General features: G+C 37.1%; 1 protein-coding gene across 4 annotated transcripts in view; it reads right to left on the reverse strand.

Moving 5' to 3' along the window:
• The window catches only part of LOC129577504 (uncharacterized), a 36,460-nt gene that overhangs the window by 13,054 nt on the left and 10,234 nt on the right, over positions 1-13,172 (reverse strand). For all 4 annotated transcript variants that reach the window (XR_008689011.1, XM_055464726.1, XM_055464724.1 and 1 more), the window contains exon 2: positions 5,134-6,791. Coding sequence is in view for 3 of the 4 variants with exons in the window: in XM_055464726.1 (XP_055320701.1) it covers positions 5,134-5,305 (172 nt within the window). In the remaining variant the exon portion in view is untranslated. The remainder of the gene's footprint in view (positions 1-5,133; positions 6,792-13,172) is intronic.

Genomic DNA, 13,172 nt, shown 5'->3' on the forward strand with positions numbered 1-13,172 from the left:
CAATTAGTAAATATCTTGGATGTATCAAAAGTTGGGCCAAATTGGACTAGTTCATCTGGTAATTTTCGGATGTCATAGAATTTCACCCAAGGGGGGACCCTTGGATTTTTTTGAAAACAATTTTATTTCTTGTTATCATAGAACGGATTTTTGATTTGTTTTAACACGATTTTATCATGTTAATCCGTGTTAAATGATTTATAACACGATGGCCGACCATGATTGACTTTTTTTCTATTTTTTTTTTTAAACTTTTTATTTTTTTTTACTGTTTTTACACGATTTTCCCATGGTAAGTGATGTTAAATGGTGTTATAACACGATGGTCGACCACGATGGACTTCATACCATTTTTACATAGTATAGTCAATATGGGTATCATATGAAAGGTCTTTGAACGGAGATGAACATGAACACCATCCCGGTCCATCACGGTTATGTTAACACCACTTAACAGCATTTTTTTTATATAAATAGTTGACATATGTCATATGGGTGTCATATGAAAGGTTTTAAAATGGGCGTGGACATGGACACTATATCCGTCCATCATGATGAGCATGATGGACTTCATACCATTTCTACATAAGTATAGTCAATATGGGTATCATATGAAAGGTCTTGGAACGAAGATGAACATAAATACCATCCGGGTCCTTCATGGTTATGGTAACATCACTTAACAATTGCAACATTCCATCCAAGTGATCTATATTTTACATTCTACCGAAAATGTGCGGAAAAGTTCGTTTTACATGGTAAAACATTTTATTTTTCAAGACAAATGGACCACAAAATATTACAAAAGAAAACGTAGAAAAAAATGATATCGAAAAATAACCAGTGAGAAAGAAAGAAGAAAGAAGAAAGAAGTGAATTATAAAAAAACTCGAAACGAAATTTATACACGATTTGTGTCGTTTTTTTTAAATACCAAAAACCTGTCTGGGAACAGTTACAGAATTTAATATCAGCATTATCGAAAATTGAGAAAAAGGAAAAAAAAATCGAATACATACATACATATACACACACCAAACACAATAAAAAATAATAATCAAATTCCAATTCCGATCATTGCAAATACAAAAACAGTGTGTGCAGTGTGCACGCGCAATCACGAACAACCATCATAAATAACCCATTAAAACCAATTTCACATTTAAACATAACGTTTAGCATGCCCATTTACATGATAATTCATACAGAAATATTTTCCATGCTAATTCAATTCGCATCATTCATTTATTTGGCCACAAGCCAAATTACGCGCGTCTTTCGTGCACAAGTGCGGGTCCGATCATGCTCATACACACTTGTATGAGTGTGGAATGTTAAGCGAACCGATGACAAACGGATAAAGAGAATGTGCGTTAGTTAAGTTTGTTTGTCGCTTGATTGAACGAAGAAAAAAAAACAAGCTAGCGTCGCTCGATAGCCTAGCGACCGACCACAGCTAGCGCAAAAAAGTGTGTTTTGTGTGATTAGCATGAAAGGTGTGCAGTATGCACTCATTTATGTTAGGCCGATTTGACCGAGCCCACGATTTAAACGCATTTTTTTTTCTCAGTTTCAAAATTAGTATTTTCGATCAATGTTACACACATGTTTCGTTCAAGTAATTTTATGAATTTGTCCTATATGTGTAACACACTCGCATAGAAAATACCTTTGTTTTGATTGTACATGGTGATCTGTAGCCCTGACAATTATGCACGCACCAATCAATTAACGAGCACGTTTTATGAATTATTTGTGTAAATATTCCAATAAAAAATTGCTTAAATTTCACAACATATATAATTCAATGGAACAACAAATTACACTTCAAGTGCATATTGATGTGGACGGATGTGTGAGCGTTCAATCGTTCGAACATACTGATTTATTTTATTAAAAACAATCATTTTCACATCGTGATGCATTTTGATGAGCGATTGAAGTTTCAAGTAGCGTAATCACGCTAAATGAACGCTTATAACTTCTTTTTTTTTTTGTTTCGACGGCTTGATAAACGTCATCGTTGGAAGCTCACGATTGAAAGAAATACCGAGAGACGCAATGTGAACACAAAAAAATAGGGAAAAAAAAACTTAACGTATGCAATGAATGTGACGAGTGTGAAGGAGCTTTACTGAACTAGTGCGTAAACAGAAAACAGACAGGAATTCACCTTCATTTAAGTATGCAGGCACTGAAAACAAACTCATTCGCGACCATTCAATTGTTGCGCCAACTGTGGCATGTGTTGTGTTGTGAAGAGAAAATATGTACACGACAGCATGCACTACATTTTGTAAATCAGCCGATAAATGCGCAAAAAAACACAATACGATAAATAGGCAACTTTGTAACAACAACAACAACAACAATCGATAATGCTGACTAATTCACGACCAGAAACACTTGACATAATTTCATTTTCAGTCGTTTGCAGTTGCTTAGAGCACACAATTTGATTTCGTTTCTGTTTTTGTTGTTGGTGTTTCAGGCAGAATGTGTGTGTGCCGTCGCCCTGAGTAGCCTTCAGTCAGATGATTATATTTGCTATTCTGTATGTACAAATATCCGGGGCCAGTATTTCGTTATGTAATTACTCACACACTATCATGATGTGTGTCGTGAACCTCAAAAGATACTCAATGTATGCTGATTTACCTGAATCAAAAGAAAAATCCGTACTGTAGCGCTGAAATGATTTCGCTTTTGTTTTGGCTGATTTTGTTTTCTTTTTCATTTTCGTTTAGATTCGGGTTTTGTGCACATTTCACAGCTTTTTTTTTTAATGCGGTGTGCACGAATGCTAACTTTTGGCTTTCGCATGGCATTCTTTCCCCGTGAATGTTTGTGGCATGTTTTGTTTATATACATAAATACACCGTGTGCTGTTGAATTTAATGCTAAATTCCTGTGCTGCGCCGTACTCAATATTTATCGCATTATTTGTGCATTTATTGTTTTATTGGATATACTTGTATACATAGCCTTGTTGTATACCGTGTGATTTACGTGTAGCACAATGTACGGGCAAACGAGCGAAACCCGTTGAGCCTTACTCGAAAACCCTTTCCGGAATTTTAATTGAACGAATGAAGGAATAGAAACAAACAATAAACAGCCAAGAATATTCAGGAATCGATGTGGTTTTCATGAATGCCATGCGTTCGCGCACACATGCTCACAAAACGATGATCGTATTTTATGTGAGCGCAGTCGAGCGGACGCACGTACTCAATGCCCATTTATGTACAAATTTCCAGCCAATCTATGCCTGCAATTTAAGTTGCGATGTATTTTGATTCGGTTTGGCTTGGTTATTTACATTTCGTACGCCGTGCGATGATTGATAAACCGTCCAAACTGAACTACTCAACTATATACGGAAGTTTTCATTCGGTGTGCTTTTTCTGCTCTTTGTTTTTTTTTGTTCAACTTCGATTTGATTTGAAGTGAAAGAAGTCAAAGAGAAGTTACAAACACACAAAATTGAAAAATCCTACAATGAAATTGTAAAATAAACGATGCTATTTACTGCTGTAAACAATTATTATTGTGTTTTTCTTCTCTTCTCTGATTGCTAAATCTTTGCTTTTATTCCGCTGATTGGGCAGTTTAATTGTCCATCAACTAATGATACAAAGCTGTTTATCGTTCATCTCTCACAAAATGTGTGTTTCATTGCTGCTGTGAGACGCGAACAATTTTTCATTGTTACGACGTGACGGCAGCGAGTGTTTTTTATTTTCAAATTGATTCGTTATGCAGCCGCTTAATGTTTAAGTGGCCGCCGTGGCAACGCATGGCTTTGGTAAGCCAGATTGTGATTGCAATTGTGTGAAATTGACCGAAATGAGTGGCTATTTAGCATTTTTATGCGCAAGGTGATCATTATGGAATAGAGAACTAAAGGAAAATAGAAGAGGTTTCAAAGCAATGATGAGTCGCGTGCATTGTGTCGTTCAAAAACCATCATTGGCTTCTATTATTGTTTCATTTTAGACATAAAAGCACCGCTTTTTTTCTTTCTTTATGTTAATTGTGAAAACAATTTCGGCGATCGGCGTGCAATTATATCGATTTCGCGCGGCTTTTCTTCTATTTTATTTTTCTTTTTGGCCGCAATTATGCTGACAGCCAGCCAAGCACACGCGCAGGTAGCATTTTGTGCGTTGTTTCTTCTTGTTTTTGTTTTTGTTTTCGTTCAGACACGCAATCAAAAACTGACACTAAAAGCAATGATTTGGCTATATTGTGTATATGCAAAACGTTCATTAAACCAATTGAAAACTGGTGATGACACGTCAGTTTCATCAGTTTTCACGGTCACCGATCAAACCTTTACATAGTTTAAAAGTTCGTTAGCGAGGAGAATTTTAAATAACATCAACAACAATGAAAAAAAAAACCAAGGCCGCAGATCGTCGCTTTGCTCCGCTCTGCGTTCTGGAAGCCTGTAAATTTATGGGGTTTAATTAATTTGATGTTTTCCATGAAATTATTATCGTAAGCACTACATGGAATGTAGTTTTAATCGTAGTCAAAAATAATTAAATAAATTTATATGATGATATTGTATTCTTCACTTATGTGTTTTATGAACATTCAATGTGAACGGTCATTGTACATTATTTCACATTGGTATCGGAAAAAGTGAATTTTTTCTTTGAGTTATCTCAAAAGTGAATTACAAGAACATGATTTTATTTCATTTTTGCAATTAAGCGTAATTGCTTCATTTCAAATAAAAAATATGGATATTAAAATGAATCAATTTACGGTCCAGAAAAATGGCCTAAAAACTCTTAAAATTTTCTTGGAAAAAACAACAACTACAGTAGCCTACATTCCATGTAGGGCTGAAAACGACAACAAAGCGACTATAACAATCCGAGAAATGAGCAATTAATCCGTCAATATTGCAACATCTTTGCGGTGGAATCATGCAACGAAAATAATCGCTTGATTGTCGTGAGTTATGTATCAAAGCCAAGTATAAAGAAACACTGACTGAGATGACGGAGAATTTCATGCTTAATTCGATTGTTATTTGATAGAAGACGAACCAGAAACAAAACCCTCAATTTAAATTGGCATGGGAAGAGTAATAAAAGGAAATATTTCATTGAGATTTACCTTTTGGCATGCCGCATGGTCCTTTCGTTCGTGAATTATCCAAAAAATCCAAATCATACTTTCGTGCTGGTGGATAAGTCAATGCAACGTGCGCACTGATCAATGGAATATAGCTTAAAACTAACACAGTCAGCGTTAATCGGAAATGCTTGATATCGTTTGATTTATACATTTTTAATTGCGAAAACGAATTCGTACACGAAATGGCTTGAAGAAATAAAAACGCGTTTCGTTTGGTCAGTTTGAAATTGCGTGTGTATTTTTTTTATTGGTTTTTTTGTTTGTGTGGAGATGAATAACACTTCTTTGAACGCTCCAAAGAAGATTGTAATTAATTATCACTGAGCACACAAAATAAATTAGTAACTGTCCACGCGCCCCCTTTCGAAATTTTTACTACACTGAAACACTTTTCTTTTAAAAATCACTAAAAAGTTCACGCATTTGATTGAAATAACCTTAACTTTTATAAATCATTTACACTTAATTTTTGTTTTGAATTCACTTCGTTTGTGAGTGGTTTTTGTTTTATTTCGATGTTTTGTTTTTTTTTTTCATTCAGATTTTAGCACATATTTTCCACTTTCCGCATGATTATTCATCCGCTCTCTACTATCATAAGCTTTGTTTCTCGTCTATGTTGTCGTGTTTTATTTTTTGTTTTTTTTTTTTTGTCTTCTTTTGCGTCAATTTAACAAAGTGATTAATTTTTTGTTTTAAGCATAGTCCCTGTGTCTGTTCAGTTCATTTCGTTTCGGAGGCAGCGTTAACGAAGCGCACAATGAGGCAATTTTTATTTCTTTTTTAGATGGAAACTTCTTTTGTTCGTAATTTGAACTGAAGACGCTGTTCGATCCTCAATTCGCTCCCATTCAATAAAATTGCGTGCAGTGCGATGTAGCAGCAGCCGATGGAAACAAAAAATGCATTTGAATAAAACCGAAGCCGCACAAGTTACACACAATTTCGGTTATTTTTCGATTTTTCGTAATATCGTTGTTTATGTTAAAACAAATTGATTTTTTTCCTTCTTTCTTTTTCTCTCTCTGATTTTCACGTCTGGAAAATGAGAGAAAATAGAAAATGTACTGACTGATATTGAACCGTTCGCTGTATCTATCTATATCTATGTTAGTAGATTGTAGCACCGTTCGTTTGGATTGAACATAATCACAATACACACAAATATGCTGAAGATGATAACAATGTAGCAGCAGCAACAGCAACGGGTCTTGTTGCCTTATAAAACAATCAAAATGCGATAAAGCAATCAAACCAAATTTAAACAGATGAACAACAGTTCCTAAAGCAACGGCAACAAACATACAACAGCAGCAACACAGAAAAGAAAATCAACAAACGGTGTCGAATAGTAAAAGCTTTCTTCTCAATGTATCAACTAGCGTTTGGTAAACACGTGCGTTCGTCACTTTGTGCTCGCGATCACTCGTTCGTTTTTTTATTCGCCTTTTTCTCTTTTCTTCCCTGTTTGCTATCGATCAGCGTACGTATCGATCGATAGATTGTACTGTTGTTGTTACTTTTGATCGATGAATCGCTTTTGTCACACTTTGGTTTTTTCTTTCTTTTCCTTTTACTGTTTTGACTTTTCAACGCATTTTCGATTAATGGGCACGCCACAGCTGATCCGTATTTATCTGTTAATATAGAAACAAACGAAGTGAAAATAATAATTATACTCGGCGCAAATGCTTTTCTTACATCGAAGGAAAAACGGTGGAGAGAAAACAAAATGGTTTTCAGAATGTTTGTCAAATGAAGAAATCGACAGACAATCGCCATCTTTGCAAAAGCAATTAGCGAGAGTGTTTGAACGATTTTCGCTCGATAGATATGAGTCGCTCAAATGAGTCCGAACTCAAAAGTACCAATTAAAAAAAACAATAACAACAACTATCGGGCGGCTCCATGGAGTACATACACACGACGGGCCAAGTAGAGAAATGCGGGGAACATGATGACAACGCCAAAATTGTACTCCAATATCCAAGGCAAAAAAATTCTGTTTACCCACATAATTTTTTTCTATATTTTTTGTTTTAACTTAAAATGCCACAATTTGTGGCCCACAAACGAAGGATACATTGCGGTACACGCCGACCTAAAGAAGAAGAAAAAGAAAACAAGCCATCCAACGACCTGCACTCATTTGCTCGCATATAGTAATTTATCATCGGCACTTTTCCCAACTTCACTTTCAATCGATGTGTTTGCGGCAGTGTACTTGAGCATTACGTAAGATAATGCATATTTTTTGTTTTTTTCTATATTTCCGCAGATCAGGCTCTTGATTGACGCTCGCGCTTTTCAAATGCTTTGATGCCAGTTTAAATTCCTGATAAAGTTTTTTTTCTTCTCTCTCTCTCTCTCTCTCTTTCTCTCTCCTGCTTCTTTCGAAACACTTGATGCACACGTTTTGAATTCATGTCAACCAGGCCGTAAATGCTTTTCTTTGCTGTGACAAACCGAAAAATATGTGTGCTGGTGTGTATGCACATTGCACATTCCGCATATGAAAATGCAAATAATACACCAGAAAGCCAGCCGTATGTGTACATGAAATGGGAAACGAACGACGATGATTCCGCGCATGGTAAAAAGCAACTATTGCATGCATTTGGTATTTATGTCTCATGACACTTTCAACTTGCGTATATGCCAATTTTTTGTTTTACTTGTTGTTTCGTCTTCGAACAGGTAATCTTCCACACCAAATGAACAGTTGCGCATGCATTGCACACACAGCACGGTTACAAAATCGAAAACTGCTGCTGCTGCTGCAACGACGACAACAGCAGCCAAGCTACAAATATTCGAAAGATAAAACTGCATTTGAAATGATTGAAATTTGCTGGTGGATGGAGTGAGATCGGTAGCAAGATAGAAACACATACACACACACACAGAGAGAGAGAGAGAGAAAGAGAGAGAACCAGGATTACAACGTTGAAAGTTGAAATGCACTGGCAGACGTTCGTTAATTTTTGACGATTGCATCACACAGCAACTGCAGCAGCATTATGAGAAAAATATTATAAGTTCGATACGCTAACGTTACGTTCAACACAACATTGATGGCGAGGCGCACATGCAAGAGTCTCTTCAAGTGTAACTAGTAAAGTGGCAAAAGGAACTATGAATACTTTAAACGTTCAATATGGTTCATTACATTGCAGTCGGCAATCGGTTGTAAAAGCAAGATACACCCATACACACCAGCCAAGAAAAAAAATGGTAGCGCTAAGCCCTTACCAATCGACTGTGCATAAAAGTTTTACCGTGTTTTGTGAATGTTGATATAACATCCAATCTAATCTACGTTTAGAAATTAACATTCCTTATAGGCGCATATTGCTTTTTTCTGTCTACCTATCTCTCTCTCACTTTGCTTGTTGTTTCCATCACTTCTGTGTGTTTTGCTGTAACTTCGTGTAAATTGAATGAATGAATTAGATAGATTGCAATAGGTTTCAATACAAAAGATGATGATGATGGAAGAGAAAAAAAACGATCGGCACACCAAAAGAGAAAGTTTTTTTTCGATTGTTCATCTTTTTTCCCTCTTACAAAAATTTACACGCGTATCATTTATATGTTATCTACGAGTAAATATTTACAATGACGATAACTAGGGGAAAACCATTTTATCTACAAAATTCGTTTCTATCATGCAATACCAAATGTATGTAAATATCTACAGTCAGCGTCAAAAGTTATGGCACACCATGTTTTTTCAAGAAATTTCGGTAGTCCGAAATTTATTCCAAATAAACCGAAGAAAATCAAATAATATTATCAAAAAACGTAGAAAAACTCATTGGTCGGCTTATGGGAACCGATATTTCAAGGTAAATCATGAAAAAAACGAAAATTACGGGTCAAAAGAAATGGAACATTTGTATGGAGAGAAAAACAGTTTTTCTCGAATTTAAACTTTTAAAAATGGATAATTCCACAGTTTTTGTGGCTTGGATGGCGTGAATAGTCCTAACACAAACTATGATAAACGGTTTGTTTACGTTTCAATCGGCTGTTCTGAAATTTAAGGCCGTTAATATGAATCAATTTGAATTTTGGTGAATTTTGTATGGAAAAATAGCAAAATTTTGCATCTTGAACCACTGATAGTATTAAATTTCAGAACAGCCGATTGAAACGTAAAAAACTGTTTATCATAGTTTGTGTTAGGACTATTCACGCCATGCAAGCCACAAAAACTGTGAAAACTGTACGTGTAATTTTCGGTTTTTTCATGATTTACCTTGGGACAATCGGTTCCCATAAGCCGACCAATGGGTTTTTCTACGTATTTTCGATAAACTATATATTAATGTGCGTAGCACATTTTCCTAGGGGAATTTAACTCTTACGAGTTCAGCATGTTTTTTGCCAGTTTGCTTGATTCGCGGGAGTTCGACGCGTTCCTTGTACGTACTGACGCGCACGGTCACAAGTTTACACAAGTTTGTTTATGGTTTTGCGCGTTTTTCAAGTTGTTATTTGACAATTAAAACGCGTTTCAAGCTAAAAATCGGTTGTTTACGTGTATAAAGATTTTTCACATCCTTTCCAAAAGTTCAAAGATTTATATAATTATAAAATGGACAAAGGAAATATTTTTAAAGAGCTGGAGAAAGTGTTGAAGAAAAAGTTAATCCAGATATAATAAATGGAACGACTGATGTGTGCGCGTCGTCCAGCTACAAGTTTGCACACGAACTCGCGCGCGTTCGCGCATGTTGTTTTAATACGGAACTTGTCAACTGAGTGGAATCATGCAAGTTCTCTGGTGAATGTAACAATTTCGTGCGCGTTTATATCATTTTTTTACAAGTTTTCACGTAGTTAAATCCCCCTAGGGTTTTGCCCGAACTTTTTGAAATTTCTCGGACGTCTAAAATTTTTTTTATTAGAAAAATCAAAAGAAAATTGGGTAAGAATACGCAGCGTATTCTTCTTCAGCGTCATTTTTGCATTTTTTGGTTGGAAAACTCTCGGAAAAAAGTTGTCTGGTTTGAACTTTCCACGATTTCCCAATTTCCCACAGTAGTGCTTTTCCGAGAGTTTTCCAACCAAAAAATGCAAAAATGTCGCTGAAGAAGAATACGCTGCGTATTCTTATCCAATTTTCTTTTGATTTTTTTAATAAAAAATATTTCGGACGTCCGAAAAATATTCGGACATTCGGACCGGACGCCCGAAAAAAATTTTTGGTTTTCGGACGGACGGACAAAATTTTGTCCGTTGACACCTCTAACGGTGAAACGAACGTGCCTCACATCATCCGACGATCCAGGTATGTCGCGTGTTGATAACGCTGTTGATGAAACTGTCTCGACACCATCAGTTCATCAAAATGCAATGAATTTACGCAATTTGGTTCACGCTCCGGCTCGCAAACCGACTATGAAAAATACCACACGCATTCAAGCCAGCAATTTACACGCCAAAACGGTTCCGTTACCACAGGTCAGCAATTTACATAGGAAAATTGTTCCGTCAGTTCTACTGCCATCCAATCTGACGAAGAGCGTTCACATCTCACGCTTCTCTATGTCAATGAGATTCGATGCAAAAGATTGACATGTGGTGACCGGCCCATTTCAAGCTACAAATTCATCTCGTTCAAACTGAATTTTCCACGTCAATACTTTGAACGCGTTATTAACCCGTCGATATGGCCGAGTTCAGTTAAGGCCTGTGGATTCGTTGACAAACCAAAACCTCCCTCGTCCATCAGTGCACCACATGTCAATTCAAAACGGCAGTCAAAAAACGGGATGCACCCAAATGGCAACACAAACAGCCTATACACAGGCACCGACGACACCGAATGTGAACCATTGGTTCAATCCATTTGCTCAGCGCCCAAGTCACTGCCGCGCAGCAACTTCCGAGCAACAGCAAAACCGTTTCGTAAATCGCGTGGGCAACAGACGATTCCGTTAAACCCCAAGATGCACACACCCGACGCGACACGCCTCAGTGTCTACTACCAAAACATTCGCAGCTTGGGTAACAAACAGGATGAATTTTTCCACAAATCTATTGACTAGATCGAGAGGAGAGTATGTGAAAAAATTCGAATATATTTTGAAAGAGGAGAGTATGATTTCTGTTGATTCTATCTGCGTTAAAAGGAAGTATGTTGGGATCCCGTCTAGCCTCCGCGGTTTTCCACGGTTTCCGCGGAACTGATAAAAGATAACAACATGGTGTCTTCGGCAAAGTTGTAGTACTCGAGGTCTTCTATAACATTGCTGAAGACATCTATCTCTTATCTCTTATCAGTTGCGCGCAAATTGCGCACATAAAAAAGCAAATTTTATATAGAACTTTTTTTTTCTTATCATTTTTCGCGCTTTTCGCGGAACTGATAAGAGATAAGAGATAATTGACTTCAGCAATGTTATAAAAGACCTCAAGTGCTACAACTTTGCCGAAGACACCAAGTTGTTATCTCTTATCAGTTCCGCGGAAACCGTGGAAAACCGCCAAAAATGAACATACTCGCCTTTAACCATTTTTGAGTCGAAAGAAACTTACTCTCCTCTTTCGTAACAAAGTCAGATGAACTTACTCTCCTCTCGATCTAGTTAATAGAAATGTGCTGCTTTCGGTTTTGACATAGTCATCTTGACTGAAACCTGGCTCAAGCATAGCCACCGTAATGCCGAATTCTTCGATAGCACATACGACGTCTACCGCAAAGACAGATTATTTAGACGAGGTGAAGGTGTTCTGATTGCGCTCAACAATGAAATCTTCTCTACTGAAGAAATTAAATTCGACAACGTGGACATTGAGCACGTATGCATTAAAGCGAGCTTGCCATCACACAACATTTTTATTTACAATGCATACATTCCACCGAACGCATCCAACGAAATCTACGCATTACATCGTTCGGCCATTGAATCACTCACGACAAATGCCGATGACGTGGTGATAATTGTTGGTGACTTTAATCTGACAAACGTTGAGTGGATAAATGACGATGAGGATAGCAATGTGCTTGTTCCCTCAAATTTGCTGCTGATTTCATTACTGGCCTGATGGGCCTGGGAAGCTATTCAGTGTACATTCCAACGTCCGCAAGAACAACCAAAAATGCCCATGGAAAAACAAAGAACTTCGGCATCTCAAGAATATAAGGAAAAAAGCCTGGGATTACTGGAAGCTGACCAATGACAAGCAGCCATTTGAAGAATTGCACGAGGAATTCAGTGCAAAAAATACCGAGCTTTACAATCAGTATGTCGACAAAATGAAATTAAACTTGAAAAGTGATCCATCTTCGTTTTGGCAATATGTTAACTCTAAAAAGAGCACTGATAACATACCGAAAACCATGCGATTCGGCGACTCCAAGACATCCAGCGAATCAGAGCAAGCAAATTTATTTGCGGACTTCTTCGGGAGCAATTACTCCACATCTACGACACCAAATAATCAACCGTCACCTCGGTCTGATAACACCTCTTGTTTCCAGCTTGACCTTGATTTTGTCATGACTGAAATGACGAAGGTCAATACCAAGAAAGGTGTTGCACCTGACGGTATTCATCCTTTGATTTTGAAGGAGTGTGCTCCAACGCTTGCTAGTCCGTTGACTAAGATCTTCAATGAGTCGCTTTCATCTGGCATTTTTCCCGACGAATGGAAACGATCGAGTGTATCACCCATATTCAAAAAGGGCGCCAGATCGGACATTGAAAACTACAGGTGCATAGCAAAACTACCAACGATCGCTAAATTCTTCGAGCACCTCGTCAACGTAAATTTGCTTGAAATTGTTCGTGATCGCATCTCGCCCAACCAACATGGATTAATGAAAGGACGATCTACAGCATCAAACCTGACCGAGTTTGTGTACTCCCGAGTGAAAATGCCTTTGCTTCTAAAAAGCAATTCATCATCGGACAGTTTTGCTTCTTTTTTCTGAATTTTCATCAAAATATTGCAGCACTCCTGAATGCTCCTGAATTGCTTCGTTTTCATCTGAATTTCTTCTGAAT

This window comes from Sitodiplosis mosellana, unplaced genomic scaffold, assembly GCF_009176505.1.
Source record: "Sitodiplosis mosellana isolate CC-2019 unplaced genomic scaffold, AAFC_SMos_1.0 Smas_scaffold_6197, whole genome shotgun sequence".
NCBI classification, from domain to species: domain Eukaryota; kingdom Metazoa; phylum Arthropoda; class Insecta; order Diptera; family Cecidomyiidae; genus Sitodiplosis; species Sitodiplosis mosellana.